This window comes from Crassostrea angulata, chromosome 1, assembly GCF_025612915.1.
Source record: "Crassostrea angulata isolate pt1a10 chromosome 1, ASM2561291v2, whole genome shotgun sequence".
NCBI classification, from domain to species: Eukaryota; Metazoa; Mollusca; class Bivalvia; order Ostreida; family Ostreidae; genus Magallana; species Magallana angulata.
The window spans coordinates 35,291,492-35,318,811 of record NC_069111.1 but is presented as its reverse complement, the minus strand read 5'-3'; the positions used below and the strand labels follow the sequence as shown (position 1 = coordinate 35,318,811).

Sequence of the window (27,320 nt, the reverse complement as noted above, 5' to 3'; positions counted from 1 at the left end):
AAGTCTATGTTCCAAATACAAGGCGATTGTTTCCCAAGTTAAAAAGCAAAATGAAACGAAAAAATGAAAACAAACTAAAACCAACATCACAAGTGAAAATGACAACGCGTTGAAATATTTAACCTCAATTTACTTCACAATAATCGGCACCAAGGTTATTTCCATGTTTCATAGATTATATTCGCACGTGAACTGTTGCACAACAAAATGCCAGCTTCAAACAAAGAACCTCGTTTTCGAGATGCGGTAGACTGGCGATGCCTGTCATAAGACCAGTCTATCGCAATGAATTGCCAGTCTACGATATATGGAATAACGAGCCATTCTTTATAAGTATTTTCGCAATTATCTCAAATTTGGAACAGAAATCGCCTATAATTTTTGCAATTTATATTTTCCTTTCCCTAAGGATGATTTATGCTAAATTACGTTAAGATTAACTCGGTAGTTCTTGAGAAGAAGATTTTTAAAAATGCACCCCCCTTTTTCTACAGTTTCAAGGTTTTCTCCGCTTTGAATATAGATCGGACTTTTATTTCTGCAATTTATATTCGCCCTCCCATAAGGATGCTTTGTGCCAAATTTGGTTGAAATTGGATAAGCGGTTTTAGAGAAGAAGTTCAAAATGTAAAAAGTTTACAGACGGACAGACAGACGGACGGACAGACGGACGACGGACAAAATGTGATCAGAATAGCTCACTTGAGCTTTCAGCTCAGGTGAGCTAAAAAGAAAGCGCCACTGACAACTAGAAAAATTGTCCAGATTTTAAAACATGAAAGATAATTAACTGACTATTAAAGGGCATGAGATGACAATACTGACTGTTGGAAGAAACATCCTGACAAGCGGTTCCTGAGGGGTGACAGAATTTGTCCTGTGGTGCACAGACACAATGACCTTCACAGGTGAAGGCCACACATCGCCTGGTCAATGACAGGTCACCACCTGGAATTTTCTCAAACTGAGAGTGAATTATGGCACTTTCCAATCCCACCTGGAAATAATGAAAAATTGACACTGTTAGATTGAATGAGGCAATAGTTTTCTATAAAAGACTGATGGTTAAGTGCAGATGAGTTTTATACATATGATGAAGCAATGGTGTCTCTCATATGGATGACTGTTTCGATATCTATGTTGAAGTTAACTGAATTTTTCTATCTTAGAAACTCGGATGATATCTCGTTAAAGATTTAATATCCATCGACTATCCCATCTCCTTTACTTATCAGAAAAAATAAAACATTACTGAACTGTTTATGAACTTTATTTACAATTACGAACTCAAAAACACACAAACTCCACCAAGGATTTTGACAGAAGTCACTTTTTTTTTAAATACTTGTATTGCTCGTTTTCCTTTTCATGAAACCATGAGACCAAGCCCAAGGGTAATAACAATACTGTAAGTGAAATGTTTTTACATGCATTTAATGCCATTTTCCATGAATTTTCCTCGGTAAAATGTATTTTTATCCAACTAATTGAATACAAATTTTAATATCTGATATTTGCATCGTTCAGCAGTTAATCAAGTATTTGTTATTTGTTCACAACACTAGAATTAGATCAAGTATTTAATAGCAATATCATTACTAAGTGAAAAAAACATATTTTAATCTTATATTACCTTATACATATACCTGTTTTTGTATTTGGTATACAAGTGAATATTAAAATATACAATTTTACATGCATATTAAAATATACATTTTACATTGTATTGAAAAAAACAAGAACTAGGATTCTAAAATTTAATTAAAATCACAAAAAATTAAACAATAAAGATTTAAACATTTTGGTTAAATCAATCACTAAAACAACAGAGAGAAAGAAATTCAATGTAACAGTAAAAGTTTTCAGATTAATACAGGATATTCTATTATGAACATGTTACCTTGTTAACAGCCCACATGGTGATGTATACAAACTTCTGGTTGGCATCATAGTTACTGGTCTTCACCTTCGCTGTCTGTACAATCCCCTCATCATACTTATCGTCACCCGAGTTTGTGTACTCCACTCGAGCAGGTGTACCTGGCTCCTGATGTTATAATACAGAAGTATACAAAAACTTGTCTAACTTCAATCAAAAGTCTAAGAGATGGCAATTTAGTCTGCTTTTGTGCAACAATATTTTCTTTGGCAAGCTACCAGGATTTCCCTAACCTGAATGTTGAGTATTCATCTATATAAATTCTTCTGTTGAATCTAAGACATATTTTTAAGATCAAGAATGGAGAATTATCTGAATAAATTTCTTAATTAACAAGAGATGTTTGTGAAACACTTATGCCCCCCTCCCTTGGAAACATCCACAAAGAAAATGAATGTAAACTGCAAATAACTGGAATTTTTCTATGTCCACGAGCCATAACTCTGTAGAAAATTGCTCGAACATACCCAATATCGAACTTGACCTAGATATTATCATGATAAACCTGTATACTAAATTTCATTTCAATATGTTCATCCTCTGCGAAGAAAATGAGCGGAAACTGCAAATAACTGGAATTTTTCTACGTCCAAGGGCCATAACTCTGTTGAAAATTGCTCGATCGTACCCAATATCAAACTTGACCTAGATATTATCCTGATAAACTTGTAAACCAAATTTCATTGCAATACATTCATATTCTGCAAAGAAAATGAGCGGAAACTGCAAATAACGAATTTTTCTACGTCCAAGGACCATAACTCTGTTGAAATTTGCTCGATCATACCTAATATCGAAATTTACCTAGTTATTATCATGATAAACACGTATACCAAATTTCCATGAAGATAGTGGGTAAACTGTTCATTTTGTCTCTATATGTTGAATACCCAATTAAGTTAGCCACTATCCATAAAAGTAGAGCCAATATTAATGTAGTAGAGGGTAAATTGTATCAGTCTCTTTATATTACATGCAAGTACCTCATTAAAGCCATCGTCCATTAAGGTTGAGCATACATTGATGTAACAGAAGGAGAAGTGTATCAAAGTCTCTATAAATAAAGTACTTCATTTAGGTCACTGCCCATGAAGGTTGAGCACACATTGATGTACATGTAGTAGTGGAAGAACTGTATCAAAGTCTCTATGTATAAAGTACCTCATAAAGGTCAGTGCCCATGAAGGTTGAGCCCACATTGATGTAGTAGTGGGAGAACTATATCAGTCTCTATATATAAAGTACCTCATTGAGGTCAGTGCCCATGAAGATTGATGTAGTAGTGGGAGAACTATATCAAAGTCTCTATATATAAAGTACCTCATTGAGGTCACTGCCCATGAAGGTTGAGCCCACATTGATGTAGTAGTGGGAGAACTGTATCAAAGTCTCTTTGTATAAAGTACCTCATTGAGGTCAGTGCCCATGAAGGTTGAGCCCACATTGATGTAGTAGTGGGAGATCAGAGAGTGAAGGTCAGCGAATCCTAACCAGGCCAGATTGACGGCCGTCTTCTCCCACGTCATCCAGGCATCACTGTGTCGGCTCAAGTTGGCAGCGTGGTCCGTTCTCACCGCAAACATTCCTGTTCAACACATAAAACACACAGAGTTTACAAATATTTTGTCATGTTAAAAGGTGATGATCAATTTTATCATGACAAGAAAAATTTCTCTAACCTCTGGATGGTGGAGTAGTATCTACCATTATACCACTGGTTGTAGCGGTAGTGCAGATCTGAGCACCATTACAGGAGATAAGGTTAACATAATAAGTTACACCATCATGTAACTTTAAACCAGTTAAGATGAAATCTCTGGCTATTCCATTTATCTGTAAAGGATTTGAATTCAAAGTGAAAAATCAGGTTTATTTTTATTAAGACACAGTCACAAAATTTTTTTTACATAGACATAAATTATATTTATGGTAGATTTATAATGCAAATAATTAATAAATTTCAATTAGTCTGTAATGTTTACCAAATATTTACCTTTGTAGAAGATAAGTCAAACTCTCCACCAATGTGAGATTTAATGGAGAGATACTGCCTCTCAATGTGTGATTCAGCATCATTCACTGACCACTCGACCTTCATCAGTGTCCTGTAGAACTGTGTACCTGGTACGAGACTGAAGGACGAGGCAAACTGAGGACCACTAGATATGACGGGAGCAGTTGTGTCAATCAGGAAGCCATTGGAAGTGGAGTCTGTATACAATCCTGAAATTAGAATTTTGAAAATTTAATTATCATTTGTTAAAAAATTAGTCATTCATCATTAACAGGGTCATATGTTGTCAAGTAGACAAAACCTTTACTGACCAGCTTTGTTATAAGCCCTGACAGTAACATAGACTCGCTTTCCGACAGGCAGTTCCGGGGACAAGTTGAACACAGCAGCAGTGGTGGTAAGGTGGAGTTTCTGGGGGGAGAGGATATCATCTCCTCCCACAGTGGTCCCTGCCCACCAGACATAGTGGTCAAGACCAGACTGGGGGTCCACAAAGCCGCGCCACTTGGCTCCAAAGTATGTCCTGTAAAATACAAAGTTGTATACTGAAAACAATTCCAGAATTTATAAACCTTTGTCAAATTAACAGTAGACAATGCTAGGATAAACATTGAAGGATGGTATTTATAAGACCAAGTTGAAATAATATCCTTATTTTCATGTACATTTTACAGACTGGACATTACCTGATGGAATGATTTTATGGACTTGCCATTACTCGATAAATTGGGCATTACCTGGTGGACAAGTAACCAGTTTAATTGATCATTACCCGACAGACTGGTCATTATCTGATGGACTAGTCTTTACCTACGGCTGATAAACTGGCCATAAGGTGATGAACTGGATATGGACTGTTAACCTCATGAACTGGTCATTACCTGATGGACTGGTACTCTGTATCATGCTCCCTGGTTCCATCCATCACCAGCCCCACACTGGGGGGACTGTTGTCCATCATCACTCCATCAGTCATCACAGTGGTGCAGTAGTCAGCAGTGTTACATGCGGTCAGTGAGGTGTAATAAAGCAGTCCCACACCAAAGTGGACATGATCCAGCTTGAAGGAGCTGACGATCCCGATAGCTTGTCTACCGATGACATCATCACAAGAAGGGCACGTACCAACGCTGATGTAGTACTCTTTAATGGCAGAATGAGGGTCATGGAATCCCTCCCAGTACACATTTAAGGCAGACATGTCCGTCTGGAAATCAATATCTGCTAGTTCAGAGCCTGGCACCCCGTCATAGATATGGCCGGCTATTGGTGGTGAAAGGTCAACCCTGTAGGCCCAGGAGGTGGCTAATGACATCAAACCTGCCTTGTTAATGGCCTGAAAAAAATTGTATACAAATAATTGTTAATTTAAAAATAAATGATTTTCATAGATTAAGAGTATCTCTTTAATTAACATGGACATGCTATACTTTCCATCCATGCAAAACCTTTAAAAAATTTCCACAGAAACAAAACAATCTCTACTTGTGCATTTAAAATATTCCAAATAACTAACAAATACATAGAAATTAAAATTGGCATAATTTCCAATCAAGCAATGTTACTTTGTTGAAAATTATTAAAGTCTTATTTGTTATCATTTTTCAAATAAAATAGTGGTAATGATCCCAGAACCTTGCACTCTATTGCCTGTGTTTGTTACCTTGACAGAAATGTAGTAGGAATGGCCCTCTTTCAGATCCAGTGGATTGAGCTTGCTGTTTTCTCCACACTCTGTCTCCTCCCGAGTAAACTCCATGATGTCATCATACCCGGGCTGTGAACCAATGGACCACATGTAATAGTCCACAGTGCTCTCTGGGTCTACAAACACCTTCTTCCAGCTGTATCAAAACAACATATCTCTCTATGGTTCATTGTTGGAAACTTCCGGTTGATCTCATTTCTTACAGGGTATAAACATGTGAGATCAACTGAGGGTTTCTGACAGTGATTGTAAAGTACTAAATCAACAACAATGAACAAATCTCAAATTTAAGGGACAGTATCATCAGCCCAGTTTTCCTTACCAAGCCTCTATTTCAGATTTTGAGACAATATGTCTTCCAGATATTGTAATGGGGTCATCAGACTTCCTTGGAGGAGTTGTATCCACGACAACAGGGTCAGAGGTTACACTGGTCATTCTCCCAGCATAATCCATAGCTGTCAAAAATATGGCATATTGTTTTTAAAAAAATAAAGCTACGTACTTCAGGTATTTTAGGTATGTTACCATATACACTTAAATTCAGTGTACTTGACAAAAAACATTTTAATGCTATCAGAAATATTTTTCCTTCCTCCTTTGCAAAAAAAAATCATATACATGTATTTGATATATTAAAACAGATTACAATAGAAAATTTGAATTAGTTTACATATGTGTAGAATACTAATCCAAAGAAATCATTTATGCTGAAGAATAAATATTAACCTCATAGTACGCATTGTATTAAAAAATTGTTCTTCATTTGAAATATATATATAAGTAAAAAGTTTTCTCTGGGAAAAACTTCATTTCGAAAAAATTTGTGATTTATATGTTACCTTTAACTGTGGCATAATATGTATGTCCACTTTGTAGAAATAGACCATGTAGCACCGCATGGTTCACCACCCCAACACTGTGGAAAGCCACCACATCATTTCCTCCCACAGTGGTTCCTACAAAACAAATAAGTGTACAGGGAATCTCAGTTATCACAAACTGTACATAGTGATAATATATCTTTATCCATTGCTGCAAAATTAGGACACCACAAATACACATAGAAAAGAAAATTATTTAAATCAACAGAATTATTTTTGAGTGGTTTGAATTCTAAAGACTCTTTACCTATGCCAAGTTGATAGTCCTGAATGCCTGAAGAGTGTGATATGACAGTCAGTTCCTCTATGTCTACAAATGTTTCCCAGTTGATGTACATATCTGTTGTGGATGTCTGTAATCACAAAGTCTAATAAGTCAAACTAAACGGAAGATAGATTTTGATTAAATTAGATTACATCTCTACTAATTGTAAATATCAGTGAGTGTGGAAAACATTAATGTTCCTTTTATTGCAAAACAACATCTCTGACAAACAAAACATGCAATAATTATTTAAAACCTACTGAAGAAGCAGGCCAAATTTCTCTAACATACAAAGTACTGTAAACAGGGTTATTTTTGCCCTTATTCAACTTTTTAATTCAACCTTGAATTCACCCAGTCAAATTTGTGTTTCATTTGTGTTTGCCCACTGACAACTAGAGCAAAAAAAGCAAAACTAAAACGGGGCGAATATTTCCCTGTATGCAGTATTTGATATATGAAACCTAATGATGAAGCAAGTCCTTAGTTACAATAAAAGTCAAAATGTTTCTCTATCTAAATTAGATCCATCAATTTTGTAATGAACAAAGAAATTAAATAGGTTGATGTACAATAACTTCCCACCATAACTAACCTGATACTCTGTCCCTTCAACATTGCCGATCCACACCTTCCCCGGGGTAGGGGAGGTAAGGTCAACCACCACACCATCAGTACAGGTGTTCAGTTCAGGTAAGACTTGTGTCCACTCCTCAAACTTGATCTCTGTGTACTCTGTGTGGATGCAGATTGTGTATCTCTGTCCATGGATCAACTCCCCAGGCTCAAATTTGAAGTTCACAAATTCTCGTCCTAAAATACAAACCATGTTATGAGATTGGAAATTACCATATTTTGCCAATACATACTTGCCAACTGACCCGATTTCTTCGGATCACACCCGAGTTTTCAACCCTTCACCCAATTATTTTTTATGACCCAACGGGTCATGCTTTTCACCCAAATTTTTGTCGAACAACCCGAAAATCTCCCGATTTCCGGATTTGGTTCGTAAATTCAATGCGTGTTTGACTTCCAGTATGAACCCAAGCTGAGCTTGGATTTACATAAACAATACCGATGGCTATAACAGACACATTAAGTGTTAATTATTATCCTGAGTTGTTTTGACAAACCGAAGGTTTAAATCATTAAGTGTGATATGGCTTATAATAAGAAAAGTTCTTCATCGGGGCCAGTGGAATCAAAACCAACAAAAAGAAATCTGTATTTTTGTACCTATCAACATACCTGGGAAAATGAATTCCCATGGGTAAAACAAAGAAATCGAGTACAAAACGAGGCTTTTTATGTTCTATGTAACGCACATTTGAATATTGGATTTTGTGCCCAAAATGATCTGACTAAACATTCAAAAATGCTAAGGCATGTATAGAATGCTTTTTAATACACAAAAGTCTTCCAAGTCACTTACAACTTTCATGCCATCATTTAGAGAGTTCAAAAGCAAGGTTAATGTAGCAGAAACTCAATCTTCTTGCATTTTTTTTTAGCTTAACAAACCTACCATTTTCTGTGTCAGATCCCTTTACAAAATTCAAAATCAGCAACTGTTAGTTAAAATTCTGCTTTGCAATTAAGTATTACACATAAGTTTTAACATATATTTCTATTGTATATACCTATGAAATGCATGGTAAATATGTTGTGAATGTCGTTATGCGCTATGACCAGATTTTTTACTTTCCAAATCTGGTCATGACCAGATTTTCACATGTTGGAGGTTGGCAAGTATGCCAATATAGTATGCACTTTTTTAAAATAAAATTTCTTTGTGAGAAAGGGGTGCATATTTTAAACCCAAATAGAATTTTTTACACTTTTTTCGAACAGGTAAAACATTGGCTATCGCAATTCAGTTATATAGCCTCTAAACAGAAACACTACTTGTGTTTGTTTACTGCATTTTTTGAACGATTCATTTGAAAATTATTATTTGGGGATATTTAGCAGAAAATGTTATGCTCTTAATCTGTTAATAGATATTTTGTATTAAAATAACCATTTATATTTAATGTAAACTATTTTTTCGACTGAGATCAGTAATCAGAGCTGTGCATTCACCATCTCTTTGTATGCTGCCATTATTCTCTGGCGGGTGACAAGATTATCTCTAGTACTTTACCCACAGGTGTTGAAACTCCAAAAGAGTTGAATACGTCTCTTTTCATGGAGGTGGACAATGTGGTAGAGTCAGATATGTGGCATTCTTACTAGCTCAGACTTGTGGGTTAACCCTTTAGCTTGATCGGTAGAGTGCTTGACTGGCATGTCAGAGGACCCAAATTCAAACTCCAGCAGAGGCAAAAAGTGTCTCTGTTGCATGTACTTCTTTCAATTCTACATTTCTATCCATTATTTTATTATGAATCATACAAGTAACAAATTTATCTTTCCTTGTATATGTATACAGAACATAAACTTGCCTTCCACTGTGGTACATTTAATGGCGTCTGGGTGGCTACAAGGATCAGGCAGAGACAAGGAGTTGGTCTGTTGATAGTAGGTGGTGGAGTCCATGCTTCTGGCGTTCAGTACAGCCACCACATAGGCGCGGTATCTTAGCTGAGGCCACACGGCTGACAGGTAGTTCTTGTTGGGCGTGTAATCTTTGTCTGGTTCTTCCCAGCGAGCGTTCTCCTCAAGATAAACTGGTAGTCCATACCCATCTAAAGTCAAACCATATGTGTACTATTCATAAGAATAACTTGCTGATTAAAAGAAATAATAAAACTACAAACCCAACTAAACAGTAGTGAAGGGGATGATGAGCTCATCAGAAATGATCAGGGGAATGCACATGTTAATGAGTATGTATTTCAATGATTTATCATACACTAACATGCATGTAACAGACAAAATGAGTTACCTCTGTCTCCATCTGGTTTGCCCACAGCATCCAGTACATGTTTAGGCTTGATCAGAATGGGATCGAATGCTTTACAGTCTTTGATGTCCACAGACATTGACGAAAACAGCTTGGCCTTGTTGTATCCACGAACAGCCAACCGCCGGCATTTGGAGAAGTCAAACTCCCCTTGCAGTTCCACATCAAATTGCATCTATGTTTGTATGAATACAATGCAATGACATCAATTGAAAATATGAAGTATGTTAATTCTAATTTATTACGAGAGCAAAAGTCATTGATAATTCAATGTCCAATGACATTACAGGTGAATGTGTGGTCAGTGACCTTACCCCTTTCCCAGCAAGAGTCTCTGTGACCCCTGTGACCTCCGTCCAGATCGTGTGAGTTCTCCCAATGTGGGCATTGTCTGTAATGGCCCACTCATATTTATCTATTACAGCATACTTGTCTGCTTCATCTACGATGTCTGGGTCATAGAACTTCTCCATGTTCACCACAATCTGAAAAATTGAAGAAAAACAAACAACAATTTAATCATCTACTGTTAGATTTATGTTCTGCATATTGTCCTTAAATTCTTATACATGACTTCATAACTTCAGACCCTCAATACAACTGTCAAGTTTTGATATATTCCTTAAACTACCAAACCTTTTCTGTAGAGCCTCCACTCTGGGTTGCGTTTTGATGTTCCACAGTTATCTTCCCTTGGGTGGGAGGGTTTGCCAATACCAACACACCATCACTGTACAGAGGAGCATAACATGTGGTAATGGCGCAGAGTTTGACAGCCACTCTATACATTCTCCCTGGCTTCAAATCTAGATCTGTAACTTTGGCTTCACTGTGTTTGTGAAGATGTTCATACTCCCTGAACATGGTCCACATATCTAAAGAAATATTCAATATTAAAATGATCAATTTTGTGAACATTCACAGAATGTTATTTTGCTATATCAAATATTCAGGAGAATCATTACACAGTGTTATGATGGTAGACAACACTGAATTCATTCTTATTTTTTAATCATCATACATGTATAACTAACTGATGAACACATACACAGATAAACTACAAAATAAATATTACATGTATGCATTGAGAAAAAACAAAGTGACATGCTTACTACCAACAGGGGACATTTCTTCTATAGCAAAGTGTGTATCTGGAGTGTAATAATCCATATCACTAGGAACCTCCCAGTATGCTGTTAGGGAATTAGTGGAGGCCTGATAGTCTATGTCATCCCCACATCTCATCCGCTTGTCCTACAAACAATGGCACACAGTATGATAAACACTCAAAAGTCTTCAAAAAGAAAATGCTATACTTCAGGAAAATATGAAAATCTATCAATCTATACTTACTTCAAAATGATGTTTAAAACGAGTTCCATTATCAACTACAAAGTACATAAAAAGTGTTTAATATGGAGTCATGTTCATCATGTATGCACACCAAATCATTCTTACTCGTTTCCAAAAATACACATGCATGCATATATATATATATATATATATATATATATATATATATATATATATATATATATATATATCTCTCTCTCTCTCTCTCTCTCTCTCTCTCTCTCTCTCTCTCTCTCTGAATGGCCTGATCTTTAATACCTGTCATGTTGCAGGTTCTCCATCCGACACAAGAAGAAAATGTATGACAGGTAACATGCATTCCATAACACCTGTGTACACATACATGTATATAACACCTGTGTATGTGTACACTTAGTACATACCTGTCATGTTGCAGGGTTCCCCGTCCTGTACAGTGATACCTGACAACACCGCTCCGTCCTGTATCACTGTGACCCCATCAGAGGTCAAGGTCACACTTCCTGCCAAGGTCACTGCTGTGACTGTCACATAATAAGTCTGTAAAGAAAGGAGATCACATGAACGTTTACTTGTAAATTTAAAGCAATGAAGAATGGTTGATTATTTTTCATTGTTCATCTCGATTTTAGTTTAATAGATACAATAGTCTAAATGGGATCATCTCATCTAATTACTTGATTTTTTTAAAAGGAATAGTAGTGGAAACAACAAACTGTTGTTAATTCTCCTATCATAACAAAGTACCTTGAATGTTTCCAGACTAAGACCTGAGGCAGAATATGAGTCCTGTGTCCCCACCTCTACAGGTGACACCACATCTGCACCACCGGGGGTGGTTCCTGCCTGAAACTTGTAGGTCACATTCAGATGGGGGTGGGAGAACCCCTCCCAGTGTGCTGTGAGACTGTCCTTTATTGTGGTAAAATCCACATCCTCCATGTCCTGTGTCAAATTCACATTATATATACATATATACATGTGTAAAATTATACTTTGTCTCCTAAATAAGCATCAGTATTATAAAACCTAAAGGTAACAATGTGTAGCAAAAATTAAAAAAAAAACTTACAGCAAAGGCCTGTTGATTCAGTGTCTGCAAAAATAAATCTCCATATTGTCATGGAACTCACATATAGAAGAAAGAAAAAACATAGCATACAGTTCAAACATAAAATTTGTAACTTTTCTGCAAAAAATATGGACAAAATCTAGGTCCAGACATTACCTTTTGTTTTGATGGAAATAAACATAAAACATGTACATTCCTATAGCAAAACAAAATTTACCTGAAACTTGGATATAAACTACACCGTCATATATATTACACTTGATTTACAGTAATATCTTTTTCTGATTCTATTTTCAATAAAGATTTTAAAAAATGATGACATGAACTCACAGTTGCCTCGATGTCAAACACGAGTCCCTCGGAAGCCAGCTGTACATCATGAATGTAAGGCTCCGACACAGCGAAGGTGGACAGGCCTGCCGAGTTCTCTGCCTTGATGGTTACATAATACGTCTGATGGCCGTGGAGTCGCCACTCCGTGTCAGAAATAGCGATGGCTGTACATGTGGGGGGATCCCCCACCACACAGGATCCACCACTCTTTAGGGGGATGTAGCTCTGTACATCTGTGTGACTTGGGGAATGGCCTGGTCATGGAAAACAGGTATAAATATATAATTATGTAATGCATCTGCATGGAACAGAAAAATTATTCATTTTATTCCTTCATTTTATATCAACCAAATAACATCTCGGCATTCATCATAATTTCAAATTCAATGTAATTGTAAGAATAAATATTTGTTTTCATTTGGATCTTATTTACAAATACCTATTGCAAACTTCAGATCTAATTTGTTAGGTTCCTGGGCATCTGCAAAAGCCCCACCATCCCATGATGCAACGAGGAATCCATTAGTATGGGCAACACTGATTGGTCCAGTAAATTCTGGGGGCGTGGTGTCCATGAAGCATGGACCTACAGACTAAAACAGAGATTTGAAAATACATCAATATATTAAGCACATGATATGTGTTCGAGTGTTAAAATAAACTTCATTCATTTTACAACAATTACTAAACAAGTTTTGTTTTATTGATATCTCTCTTTGGCACAGATGTTAGTGCAAGGGGGTCATTGATGTGGGAGGAAGCCAGAGTACCCAGAGAGAACCCAGGTGTCCAAGCTGCAAAAATGTAGCCCTCTTCGATTTTTTTATATCTGATATTTATTGGAGAGGGCTACAATTCCATTGGATATCCGTAATGGCTCAAAATTAATTTTTTAATGCAGCTGACTTCGGTCTGAAAAGATAGATTTTATATTTGACTTCCTTTAGATAAACTGATTTTTTAATTCAGGTTGAACAAAACTAATTGTATATAAATCAAAACCAGATAAAAAACATCAGCATGTTTGCCAGTCGTCTTTTTCAGCGGCCATGACAGTTCTCGCGTAATTTTATGGGATTTACGCTTAGAGTTTTGATGGGCTTGACAAAGTAAATGTAAATGTAAATAATCAATCTTAACTTGTTCTATATATCACTAAAACATCATCTAAGGAAATGGTATATAATGGAAAATTCCCATTTACCGCATTAATTATGTTTAAAATGGGAATATGAATGAATAGCAAGTGCTCTGCTGGCTTTTTTTCCATGATGCGCTAGCGCATCATGGAATATGCCAACAAAGCAATTGCTATTCATAACGCCATGTTCACTAAATAACGTTGTTTATTTCTTAAATATTCAAAAAACATAGACTGTTTAATGTATGCTGATGACATAGTAATTTTTTAATCATCACCAGAAGGACTTCAGCAAAAACTAAATGATTTAGAGAAATATTGTGATGACTAGGGTATGCAAGTTTATTCCAATAAAACAAAAGTTATTATATTAACAAATCCGAAAGAACAATAAAACATAAATTTTGTTACAAAAATTTCAATATTGAATGTACTAAGTTACAAATACATGTACTTAAGCACAGCTTCATGGATTTTCTCCCCAAGGTTGAATTACACAAAAAGGGATTGAAAGCATATTTCAAACTACAGAAAGATTTCTTGAGTCTAAACCCCGGGATATCCACTAGCTTAAATGTATTTGATCACACTATAAAGCCAATTTTACTTTATGGCTCTGAAATATAGGGAATCTTTACTGTCAATAACATAAAAATAAAACAGTCTAATAATATATTGATACAACAGTGTTATAACAACTTAATAGCTGAAACTTAATTTACATATTAAACTTTGTAAAACCATATTGGGTTTGAATAAAAAAAGTATGAACCATGCTTCACTTTCTGAACTAGGAAGATTTGTCAATAGATTACTAAAATATTGCTACAGATTAGAAAATTTAACAACAGTTTCCTTTATTAAAAGACGCATTTCTATGTAGTAAAGAACTTCATTTTGCCCAAAATACAACTTGGTATTCCTCTACTGAAAAGTTCATAAACATTCTTAATATTCAAAACATTATGACATATTCTAAAAAGGACTTTGTTACTTCTTTAAAACAATCTCAGACTAAAAAATATTTTATGGATTGGCAGTACTCAAATGAAACACTTAAAGATGGCAAACTTTTTAAAAGGTATGAAAAAAGGCAATATGAAACAGTTAAAGACCTGAATTCCTTCAACATTAGCTTTGCTGATGGTCTTGATGACAATGTGGAACTCTGCTCCATCAGGCACATCGGCATGGAAGATATGAAGATGGGGGTGTTGTTTTGTGCTTCTGAAGGCCATGATGTCTGGGGCAGGGCTTCCAGGGGTAGAGGAGAAACCAACCTCATAGTTGTGAACACTGCCAGGGTTGTCCACAGGTAACCAACTCACAAACAGCTACAAAACAACATATCATATATTTGTCCACCAGTAACCAACTCACTAACAATCCTACGCAAATCACATCTAAAACTGTCAAAATGTTCACCACACTTTTTTGGCACTTTCTGAAGAAAATGTTTTTTAAAATAGACATCACTCACCATGGAAGATTTAGACAGCATGGGACTGAGGGAGGGGGGTGAGCCTGTAGAGTTTGCACAGAACACACTCCCATTGACCGTCACAAAGGCATCACCCTTCTGGTGCTCAGCGGGCAACAGATCTAGGTCAGCAACAACTGTTGCTTTGGTGCTGCAATGGTCAATGTAGGAAAGCTTAAGTGTTCATTAGAAAGAAAAATAAATTGTTTCATTTTTATTTTTGCTCTAAATGTACATAGAAGTTATTAGAAAAAAAAAACAATATTATTGAAGGGTTAGGACGAGGAGAGGAGATTTGTTCAGTGTCATTTCTGCAAATCATGTCTTACATGCAATCAGATGTTGGATCTTTAATCAGCCGTCGGAATCTATTACTAGTGACGATCCAGTAGTTGGAATTTGTGGTGTCAGTCACTAATCCCCCAGTAGAAGTGGCTCCCTCTATGTTCACTTCCTTCACAGATGGCACCACGGTGGTGACAGTCACTCCGTCAGAACACACGGGCTCCGAGGGCTCCAGAGCTCGGTTATAGGCCACCACACAGATGTAGTACTGCCCCTCTGTGGTGACTGTATGGGTAGCATGCAGGGAGTAGGTCTCAAAAATCTGACCCTGAAGTCAATAACAGATGGTGAATAAAACCTGGCTTCTATCAAACAACTTTCAATATTTTTAGTGTAAATTATTTAATAATTCTATACTACTTACATTTCCACTAGCCTCAAGAGAAAATGCTGAAGCACTAAGTGGCTTTGTGTCATAACCATATTGATAAAACAGAACCCCACTCTCCCTGTCGAAGAAGCCCTCCCAATGAGCATTCAGGGTCATACCCTGCTGGTAGTCTACTTCATCTGTCCCTGGGACACCATCTTGTACTACACCCGTGTGAGGAGGGGATGTATCAATTGTTATCTACAGAAAAACAATATATCCGAATATCAATCATCATGAAAAAGTGGGCAAATATAGACTTTTTTCTGCTTCAATTTCTTTCTCAGCTATGGAAAGGTGTACTCCTTTACACATCAATACAAACAATTAACACAAAAAAAAACAAATAGCCTACCTTTTTGGACAACACTGTAGTCAGTTTGGCTTTGTTTGTAGTTGTAACTTGTAAGTAGTAATCAGAATCATGTAGCCCTTTGTCTTTTCCAACCTTGAGTCCTCCATTTGATTTGATTGCAGGTTTTATTTGAAAATGTTTATGATAAGCCCCCCAGAATGGAGTTTCATAGCAGTTAGCTCCCCTTGCATAACTGCCATATTTGGATTCACATTCTGCAGTATCCTGTTAGAGTACATGCATGAATTATATTTAAACGGACCATGATATCTTTTGTCTGTATAACAATTAATTATTAATATTAATTATTAATATTAATTAATATCTTTTATATGCTGTGTTTCATTCCCAGATTTTAAAGAATATGTTCCTAGTTTTTTGCTATTACTTTCACAAAGTCAAGTAAAGAATGCAGTGATGTTTAATAGACACACACAGCATAAATTAAGCTCTTACATTTGCCATTCCTTGGGCAGGGATGTCTTCATGACCGTGTATGATGTCTTCTCCTGTGAAATTATCAAACAGCCTCCAGTTTATACTGTCCAGACCACTGTGGTAATCATAGGCAATCCACTCAATCCTACCAAAGTAAAACAAAATTAAAATTAACTGTGTACTTGGATGTACAGTAGCAACAGCAGATTATTCAAAAACAACATTGTCACATGGAGGAATTTACAGAAAACCTGTGTTTCAGTTAAAAAATTATAGCCCATAAAACCTCAGATGCTATAACATACATGTATCTAAAGAGGCCTCAAAATGCAAATAATCAAATCATGTTTTAACTCTTCTGAAAATGACAGATTTTACTGAATGGTCGAATTAGATGCCAAATTATTTCTTACGTCATTTCTGCAAAGTCCTCGACTCTATGTACACTGACATTCAATCTATCGCCTCTAGTCAGCCATAGGTCTTCAATGAGAGGAGGAGTAGCGTCTCTGTACACTGTGACCGATTCATCCAGGTATTTCCCCAGGACGTCGATAGCTCGCACAGTCACATCCAGCTTGTTACCGTCTGACCAGGGCAAGTTAAGCTGGTTCCCCTGGGCCGAGATGGAACTCACTGAAGTGAAGTCCTGGGAATCCACAATGCCGGATGTATCCAGTACAGTATATGCTACTTGGAAATCCACACATGCTAAAAACAGATGTCTTTCATTGTCACTTCAATAAATCAGTACCAACAAGTTCTAATGTGGAGCAATGAAGTGAAAATTTCATATAAACTGAACAAATGAAATGAATTTACCATGAACATTGGGAATCAGATCTACTTGTCTTTCTCCATAGTGATCATCATATCTGGATTCCACTGCCTGATTTTGTCTAACTTTGTTCAGCCATCTATTGATTTCATGACGATGATTCAGAAATCTGTCTTTCCACAAAATATCCACATATCTGGTATCTTTAGTGACCCATTCATAATTGGTTTCTGAGGAGGCGGTAATGACCCTTGTAACCTTGCCAGGTTTGAAGGTAACCTCAGAAATGTTATCATAGAGGAGAACTTTTCGGCTTGTCTTGTAGTTTCCTGCTTTGTCATATGCCGAGAAATGAATAGCAAACATTCCAGGATGAGGTACTTCAAAGGTTGCCTGAAATATTCATTATTTTGCTATGAGAAATTGAAATTTTTGTTTAAAAATACTGTTGCAGTTTTAGTTTCCTACCTGTTACCATAGTCATGTCAGAATGGCATAATAGTTTTCTTTTAAAAATAAAAGCAATATGTAAGAATGTATGTGCTATGAAAACTGCATTTTCATGCAAAGACATACATCACAAAAATTTAAGATCTTGACATTGATCAAGATAATCTAGCTACTTGTATACATTGCCTTGTAGCAATTTTCTTTTTAAATTTTCACAAGAACTTGATGTTTTTTTATAATCTGGTTCTAATGATATTATCATTGATTCAACATCATAATCTACGGGATTTATGCCTCAGTAATTGCATTTTAACATGCCATTGGTTAAAAAATATTTGAGTAAAGAAAAGGAATTCTTGAGCCAAAGTTTAATTCCAAAATATGACAGGCAGGGTATTACTTTTCAAAAGAAAATTGAGTTACTCCTCTTAAACCTCAGTCAAAATATTTCATTAATAGAATACGGTACATGTACATATACTAGCAAAACTCTAACATGACTTAGCTTTAACTATCAAATCTATAAATTCAGATTTTTCTTACTCTAAATTAAGATGAAATGGTTTTTATTTTTTTTATACCAATAGTTATTTACTAGACTTTGACCTGTGCGTGCATGGGTTAACATTGCATAAGATATCGGACAGTCACGAAATAGATACATCGACACTACAGAAATAGTGCCTGTTTGGGAGGGCAACAGTTGAAATTGACATCCTGAGGAAACCAATGTCAACCGACGCAAAGCGGATTATAAAGCGTAAATTCCCTAACCCAGGTTATACTCATATAACTTGGGTGGACATTGAGTTCATTTCTTAAATGACATGAATTCTACAGCAAACCGTACGCGCATAATTTACACGCATGTAACAATTCGTTGTGTTACCCGCTGCTTATTGTGTTGCTAATGCTGAGGGTAATAGATAACCAAGCTTTAAGCCTACAATAATGCTATAAATTAATTTCACTACATTCTGCTTAGTTAGAATAATCAAACTGTGTCTCGAGACAGGCCTTAACCACAATTAAAATGCCTCCCATATACTCATAATGTAGCAGAAAATTGCAGAATCGCTCAGAAACGATTTTGGAGAAAATTAATGAAACTGCATTGAAAATAACAGTCAAATTATATATTACAAACCATGTTGACATTCACAACTCTTGGTATTTTTCATATTAATGCACTGAGTTAAAGTTATCTCCCATATTTTCTTTGAACAGAATATATATATAGCAAATTTCCAATGAAAATTTACGCACATTTGTATTATCGATTTTGAGTTAATCCATGCAAATGTGGTATTGTGGAAACATAAACTAAAGAGCCTCCAGTGATTTAGCATGAATGTAATGCTCATGTGCAAAATTGTAAAATACCGTAAAAAAAATCCAGATGATTTCTGGAATTTTTAAAAAAAATTTTGTTGATATTTAATTAGCGAAACTTGATTGAGAAAAAATTTTAAGAATTGGAAATCTTCAAGTACCAATTGTGTTTAAAATATATAACACGAAAGACAACACTCTTCCGATTTCTCGGTATTAAAGCTAAAAAATTTGAGTCTATTATTTTAATATTGTAGTATAGATTGGATACTTCAAGTATCTCTGAAATGCTTTTATTTTTTTTAGAAACTTCTTTGCTTTTTTAAAGAGGTTTTTCCTTAAATGCGTTGGTTGCAACTTAGACATTTCTATGACTTCGACCTTTCTATGTTTACTGCAAGGCAATGCAATAGATAACGAATATGATAAAACCTGTCACAAGGAGTCAGGAAGACAACTATATTCCCAAATAAAACTATTTATATAATATTATAACCTTTAATGTATGGATGCATGATCAACATATTGTACATTTACCTACGATCATAACAGCGAGTAACTATCTTTACCTGTGTGGCAGTGAGTAATATATCCGTGGGGCTCTTGACAATGGTTTGTTCGTATAACTCACTCCCATCATGTCCAAGTTCATGAACTTCATACTGGTACTTTTGTAGTCCTGACAAATCATCGGCCCAGCCACCCCAAGTCATATCCACCGTGGTCTGAAAATTACAGGATTAAATCCTTTCAATAGTGTTTGAATCTCAAGAGTATTAACAAGTACTTTGTGAAATATGTATGTGTCTCTAATGGTTTTCAACAAAACCGAGACACAACTGAGAATAAGAATTGTATAAACTGTAAATTCCTTATTTTACGCGGGTACGTAATTCCGCAACTCCACTGTTTTGTATCAAATCTCAAGAATATAAAATCCTGAGCATCAATTTTTTGTTTAAATTTCTTATAGTTCAAAATTGTCTGAACAATAATGTGAGATTTTATAAGCCATGAGGTTTGCTCCTCGCGATTTTACGCGGTTATAAAATTTCTCACTTTTCATTAGGAATCTTCAGTAATACAGTCGTTTTATCACTAAGAAGGGTGAAAATATTAAGTATGCTCTCTACGCTCTCCCAAGCATTGAGATATATACCAGCAGGTAAGGGAAAGAGCGGAAGACCAAAACGGAGATGGAAAAGATCAGCAGAGAAAGAAATGAGGAAGAGCAACTGGACATGCATACAGGAGATGAGTGTAAGAAAAACAAGCATGAATTGGGAGACCCTGGTGATAGCCTGTGTGCTGATCGACCCTCAAAGACTAAGTAAAAGTAAGTATGTAATGGTTATAAGTCGAAAACTGTCCATTCTGTGAGATATTGTACAGTTTGAGGTGCACTCGCACAGAAGACAGTACAATATCTAACAGAATTGGCAGTTTAAGGCTTAAACCAGTAACTTACTTCAAATATTTTGTCTTTCCATTGCTTATGAATAGTTTTTATGATCGTTCTGCATCATTTCATTTACCATGCCCTATCCAAAAAGTTTACAATAAGCACTGGGGCAAAATAGATCATTCTGCATTTAGGTATGTCAATAAACTACATAATGAATAAAGGAAAAGTTGTCAATTAAATTTAGTTTTTCTGCATTGGTCCTATTATTCCACATTGCGTCATAAAAAAGCATGCGCAAAAGTAAGCTTCGTTTGAAACCCCCACTTTGGTCATTTTTGTACTAACAACAGTAGAGGATGGTGTGATTCTGTAGAATTAAAATGTTCTTTTATAAATGTAGTACACGGAATTATGAATGTTCAATTTGATTAAAAATTCTTTTCCGACCCAATTTTAAAAGGATGACCCTTGTCTAGCACTTCCAACTACAGTGAGTAAATCTATGTTTTTAAAATTCATGCAATACTGTGGAATCATTAGAATTCGTGGTGGCCCAATTTTTGTGGGTAGCCCTCCCCCACAAATTTACGTCCTCCACGAAAACAAGTTTTGAAAGAGTTATTAAAACTGAAAACTAACACATCCACAAAATTACATCCCCACGAATAAGCAAAAAACCAACAATCCATGAAAATTGGCCCCCACGAATCTAAATGATTCCATAGCATGTTAGTACAGGTAGTTTGATTTTCCAAAATTTTCTCTTCATGCATGGATCTGTTAATTTCAATTCTGATGGATATTCTTCGCAGTTTGCACATGAAAGCTAATAAATTTCTGTGAAAAAAGAGAGATCAGTAGTTGTGGGTTTTTTAAATCTCCTTTGTATTTCTGTGAGTTTGTGTTTTACCCCAACTATCTGTAACTGTCCAGCATGTCACCTGTAGCCTTCTATTAAGTGGAAACTTATTGGACAGCCACAGGTAACTTATTGGAGGGCTGAAGGACAATAAGAAATTTTCTTGACTCAGTTTAACAAAGGATAACGCAACAAATATGTTTAAAGAAAATGTAAGTAACACTTGAACATACAGATTCAGTAAGATCTGGAACAGTAAGGAATTGGGGATTGTCTATCCCTTGTGCCAGGTTGTGGTAGGGGGGAACCAAGTCCCAATGGTATTCAAACTCCCTCTCCGTTGTCTTTCCTTTAAACGGGTGGTACTCTATCTTGTTTCTTGCTTCCCTGTTCTTCACCTTCACATAACCACCAGTTGTTGCTTGTATGGTGAAAAATACTCTAAAAAAGGTTTAATAAGTTAATGAATGAATATTATAAATTAAGTAATGTATGAGAAAAAACCTTTTTTATACCATCAATCTGAACAAAATAAACACTAGAACTGTCCTAATGGGACTAATACCCCCGCTAGGCTAATTTCAAATGGGACAAATAATTGAATTGAATAATAAAGGTTTGGAACACATACAAAAAAAAATTTCTAGAATTGTAAAAAAAAAAAGTTAGTTAACAAAGAAAAATTGTCAGAATTTCACTGTAAATACATATCTATAACAGTAATACATTTACAAATGTATGTATTTGATGATATATTTTTTTAATTTAATTGATTTAAAGAAAAACCAACAAAATGACAATAACCCCTCCCTTTGCAGTGAATAGAAATACTGGTAGCCAAGCAATGCTCTTCTGTTGATAAAACTTTCAATATCTTTCTAAGTAGAGTCTTGACAGATGCAATTAGTTGTTTCAAATTTTCCTCACTTTCTCCTATGGCACAATGGAACTCCATATCAGAAAATTGATCCCATAGGACTATGATTATCTTTGATGATCTTGTTAAATTTAATAAAATCCCAAAACATTACCATAATTACCATACTATGTAAAAATATGTAAAAAAAGAAAATTAATGCCCAATAGGGTCACTTCATCAATTTACTTGACAAATGAATTTAAACAACCTCTAAAAATAGTTTAAATTCTTTATTAATAATTATATTATTTATTTCCTTATTATGATAGACCTTTTGGTTTACATGAAAGTTTTAAAATAGCCCCAAAACCATCACCCATTTTACAGATTATCAATTTCCCCTAAACACATGCTCCATCTGAACCATGGCTCAGATAATGGCTCCCTTGGGACAAATGAATTCAGCCACACTTGTCTTTGATGTTCTTATTAGCTCTTAAGAATTTATCATTGACAAACAAAAACTTTGCATTGTCAGTTGATAGAATACTTATAAACAATTGAAAAGCTGTCAATGTGACAGCAAACCGGGTTTTCTTTTATGTAAACTGTATCCATAATCCATGCCAACCCTTATCCAGTGAAATGGAGTACCCTACATGTATATGCAATATTTTGCCAAAAAATGACTAAGCTCAAAAGCAAGTATTATTTTTATAAATTATCGGAAATCAAAATCCTAGCAATATGCACACCTCTGATATATGTACAATTGATCTGCATAAGACCAACTTCCTATCTTGAGAACTGTAGGAGGAGTTATCCGTACAATGAGGGTACCCTATATGCAATATTTTGCCAAAAAATGACTAAGTTCAAAAGCTGGTATTTTTTTCATAAATTATCGGAAATCAAAATCCTAGCAATATGCATACCTCTGATATATGTACAATTGATCTGCAAATGAACAACTTCCTATCTTGAGAACTGAAGGAGGAGTTATCCGTAAAATGAGGGTACCCTATATGCAATATTTTGCCAAAAAATGACTAAGTTCAAAAGCTGGTATTTTTTCGATAAATTATCGGAAATCAAAATCCTAGCAATATGCACACCTCTGATATATGTACAATTGATCTGCAAAAGAACAACTTCCTATCTTGAGAACTGTAGGAGGAGTTATCCGTACAATGAGGGTACCCTATATGCAACATTTTGCCAAAAAATGACTAACTTCAAAAGCTGGTATTTTTTCGAAAATTATCAGAAATCAAAATCCTAGCAATATGCACACCTCTGATATATGTACAATTGATCTGCAAAAGAACAACTTCCTATCTTGAGAACTGTAGGAGGAGTTATCCGTACAATGAGGGTTCCCTATATGCAATATTTTGCCAAAAAATGACTAACTTCAAAAGCTGGTATTTTTTCGATAAATTATCGGAAATCAAAATCCTAGCAATATGCACACCTCTGATATATGTACAATTGATCTGCAAAAGAACAACTTCCTATCTTGAAAACTGTAGGAGGAGTTATCCGTACAATGAGGGTACCCTTTTGGCAGCCGCCCGCCCGCCCGCCATCCGCCCACCCGCCCGCCCGCCATTTTCACCATTTTAATAACCGGATTTTTCCGTTGGAAAACCCCGGTTAAAAATAAATTTTTTTTATTAATTAAGACATAAAGACAAAAAACTCCATCTGGATGTATTCATATAAATATATTTTAGAGTGTTTTCTATTAATTAATTAATAAAATCTGTAAGGATTACCTCCCTTACTTTTCAACATTAGTGTACAATATATAGAATAAGGAATATGAAAACTGTCATAAAATCATTAAATCTTGTCTGATCTTAAAAAAAAATTGCAGGTGCACATCTTCAGATGGAGTTCAACATATGTACAAATTTTCAAACTGTTCCATGCAGTAATAAAAAATTCTATAGGGGGGACAAAGTTGCGTCTACAGACAGACGGACAGACGGACGGACGGACAGACAGACAGACGGACAGACGGACAGGGTGAAACCAATATACCCCCCTAAACTTCGTTTGCGGGGGTATAATTATACCTTATACAAATAATAATAAACTGACCAACCAAAATTTTATGATATTGAGGAAAAAAATTCAAATTTTGCATGTGGTTTCAAGTAAATGAATTTATCCTAACCATATAATCCACTAGAATAATTGGCATTGATAAAAATAAAATTTCGGTAAATTTTTGAAGAGGGAATTTCATAAGATATACATGTTTTTTGGGGTGTTGGATGCAAGTCAGCAATTGTAATACTAGTATTATTACATTTATAGATTTTTGTGAATATTCTTCTTCTTTTTTTTTTTTTTTCAATCTTCTAACCCAATTTTCCTTAAAAAAGTATTGGAAAACAACTCATAACAAAAATAAAGTCTATAGTTAATAAAAGATATATCTATTAAATGAAAATTGACAATTTCAGAAGCTTCTCATTGTATTTTGTATCAGCTACAATTCATTTATAAATCATAAGAGGGGTTAGAAAATCACTTAAGTCAAAGAAATGGTATTTAAATGTGAGTGTGTGCTTGTCATTGTTAAAAAATTCATTTACATGTACATTAGTTTGGAAACAATTGAACATCAGTGTACATACTGGTCATCATGCTTGAAGCCTTGTAGTGAGCTCTTCAGGTCTTCAAAGGTTCTCCTGCAGGAGAAGGCCGTTGAAACAGGAGCAGTCTCAGATACCCCCTCACAGTTATGTGTCAGCTCAGCTATCTTGGATCCCCCTGCAATTTCATGTCAGGTAGAGGTTTTATGTTAAATGACTTTATTCTTAAATAACATATATTAAGTAATAATATAATGCACAATAAACAACAAATGAAATTACTTTGTTGTTAAGATGTTAAATCTCCCTTTTAATCTCATCTTATCCAATTTAAAAGTTGTAGTGAGTGAGTGAGTGAAATTCCACTAAACACCACAACATCTAAATCTGATGGGTCCTCTACTACATTGCAATATTAATCAAAGGAAAAACCAATTCTCCAAATATGGAATTAACTAAAACTGCATGCATTTGAATTGACACTATGTTAGCTTTTTAAAAAGCTAAGAAAGTCATCATCAAGGAATATTAACTTTAAGGTCAAAAGTGAATACATAATCTACTGAAATACAATATATTATAATAGTTTTCTGGACAATCATAATATATGGGTGTACAAAGTTTTTAATGACTGTAGGTGGGAGACAAGCATGTAGCTGTGTACGACATACAATGTATGAGTGCTCACCTATTTATCTTTATAAAATAATCTACCACAACTGTGTTGTCTTAAATTATAACTTTGCATGTATTACTCTCTGAATTCTTTGGTCCCTTGTCACAAACCACTGCCAATCTATCTTTTAGCTAGCTCCCATCTGACTTACAGAGAAAGAGATATGTGTGGACTAGGGACCATGACTGCAGATGATACACGTTGATGGTCAGTCCTCCAATATAGAAGCGTGACTAAAATGCAGTTTGACCTAGACACTGAACAGTTTCATAACTTATTTGAATTTCCCTAACACAAACTATAATCTACACTTCCTTTGCAGAATTCTAATCTATGCAACCGCATTCAAAGTTTCATCCTGACATAATTAGTCAGCCTACAGGCTGTGAATTCTGTGTCTTCAATTAAGCAAAAATCTTACCCCTGACTTGTCGTAGTTTAGTGGTAGCAAACTTGATTCCAAATCTGTAATCTGTGACGTAATGGTCCAGACCGGTGATATCAGGGGGTGCAGCAGGAAGTTGGAAGAGAGCATCCCATTTAGTGACAGCCCTCTCCCAGATGACATTGTTGGTCCACATGATGGGCTGTGGTGGTGCTTCATTCAGATCTGCAGGGTTTGCTAGGATACTGCCTGATGGATCCTCTAACTTGCACTCATTCTCCATTATTGATGCCTCCGTAACAACTTTAAAGGTATAAGATGATGCATAAGTAACAGTCAAACTTTGAAGAACAATTTTCAATTGTTTAAGGTTGTCTTTTTGCAGACATCAACCAGATGAAATCAAACTATGGCATAATGCCTAATACATATGAATGAAGAAAAAAATTCTAATAGCTGGCAAAAAATTTCAAAAACATATGTCTTTAGAAATTGTCCTCATGGCTTATATTGTTCACAGTGGTGTTGTTGTAGCTAATTTTGTTCACAGCAGTGTTATTGTGGCCTACTTTGTTCACAGCAGTATTATTGTGGTTTACTTTGTTCACAGAGTTGTTATTGTGGCTTTCTTTGTTAAGTGGTGTCATTGTGGCTTATGTTGTTCACAGTGGTGTTATTGTGGCCTACTTTGTTCACAGCAGTATTATTGTGGTTTACTTTGTTCACAGAGTTGTTATTGTGGCTTTCTTTGTTAAGTGGTGTCATTGTGGCTTATGTTGTTCACAGTGGTGTTATTGTGGCCTACTTTGTTCACAGCAGCATTATTGTGGCTTACTTTGTTAACAGTGGTGTTATTGTGGCTTACTTTGTTCACAGCAGCATTATTGTGGCTTACTTTGTTAACAGTGGTGTTATTGTGGCTTATTTGTTCAGCAATATATATATTATGACTTACTTTGTTCATAGTAGTATATTATGGATTGTTCATTGTGATGTCATAGTTTCATATTTAGTTCACAGTGTATTATGACTTACTTTGTTCACAATGGTGCCCGGTGAAGCCTGCAGAACACTGACACTTAGAGGCCAAACCATCCGTACAAGTCCCCGGGAAACACCGGGTACTGTCTGATCTCCAGGAACAAGCCTCTGGAAAAAACAATTCAAAGTCAAATTATACATGATATAATTATAATGTTATGATATGCAACTTCATTATATGATGAAGAACCTATCGTAAAGAATAATTTTGATAATTTGTGACTAGCTCTTTGTGAAATCTTAAATAACCACAGGCTGATACAGTATGCACATTACATATACACAAATATATATGCATTAATAACATATTTCTTAATCTGTATGTTCATCAAGTACATAAATATA

The 27,320-nt window shown here is 35.4% G+C and overlaps 1 protein-coding gene across 2 annotated transcripts in view; it reads right to left on the bottom strand.

Annotated features, from left to right (window-relative positions):
- LOC128176136 (uncharacterized) overlaps positions 1–27,320 on the bottom strand; it is a 51,907-nt gene that overhangs the window by 12,332 nt on the left and 12,255 nt on the right. For both annotated transcript variants that reach the window (XM_052842229.1, XM_052842220.1), the window contains exons 6-41: positions 26,970–27,083; positions 25,971–26,237; positions 24,916–25,051; positions 21,642–21,849; positions 19,714–19,869; positions 17,407–17,755; positions 16,998–17,295; positions 16,603–16,729; positions 16,147–16,371; positions 15,786–15,992; positions 15,406–15,689; positions 15,077–15,227; positions 14,712–14,930; positions 12,895–13,048; positions 12,453–12,709; positions 12,123–12,146; positions 11,798–11,995; positions 11,455–11,590; positions 11,072–11,106; positions 10,831–10,972; positions 10,355–10,593; positions 10,033–10,203; positions 9,701–9,893; positions 9,258–9,500; positions 7,406–7,623; positions 6,793–6,898; positions 6,504–6,620; positions 5,984–6,119; positions 5,617–5,797; positions 4,835–5,289; positions 4,265–4,476; positions 3,933–4,162; positions 3,619–3,772; positions 3,346–3,524; positions 1,901–2,047; positions 826–997 (exon numbers count right to left, since the gene is read on the bottom strand). In XM_052842229.1, coding sequence (XP_052698189.1) covers positions 826–997; positions 1,901–2,047; positions 3,346–3,524; positions 3,619–3,772; positions 3,933–4,162; positions 4,265–4,476; positions 4,835–5,289; positions 5,617–5,797; positions 5,984–6,119; positions 6,504–6,620; positions 6,793–6,898; positions 7,406–7,623; positions 9,258–9,500; positions 9,701–9,893; positions 10,033–10,203; positions 10,355–10,593; positions 10,831–10,972; positions 11,072–11,106; positions 11,455–11,590; positions 11,798–11,995; positions 12,123–12,146; positions 12,453–12,709; positions 12,895–13,048; positions 14,712–14,930; positions 15,077–15,227; positions 15,406–15,689; positions 15,786–15,992; positions 16,147–16,371; positions 16,603–16,729; positions 16,998–17,295; positions 17,407–17,755; positions 19,714–19,869; positions 21,642–21,849; positions 24,916–25,051; positions 25,971–26,237; positions 26,970–27,083 — 6,840 coding nt within the window. The remainder of the gene's footprint in view (positions 1–825; positions 998–1,900; positions 2,048–3,345; positions 3,525–3,618; positions 3,773–3,932; positions 4,163–4,264; positions 4,477–4,834; positions 5,290–5,616; positions 5,798–5,983; positions 6,120–6,503; positions 6,621–6,792; positions 6,899–7,405; positions 7,624–9,257; positions 9,501–9,700; positions 9,894–10,032; positions 10,204–10,354; positions 10,594–10,830; positions 10,973–11,071; positions 11,107–11,454; positions 11,591–11,797; positions 11,996–12,122; positions 12,147–12,452; positions 12,710–12,894; positions 13,049–14,711; positions 14,931–15,076; positions 15,228–15,405; positions 15,690–15,785; positions 15,993–16,146; positions 16,372–16,602; positions 16,730–16,997; positions 17,296–17,406; positions 17,756–19,713; positions 19,870–21,641; positions 21,850–24,915; positions 25,052–25,970; positions 26,238–26,969; positions 27,084–27,320) is intronic.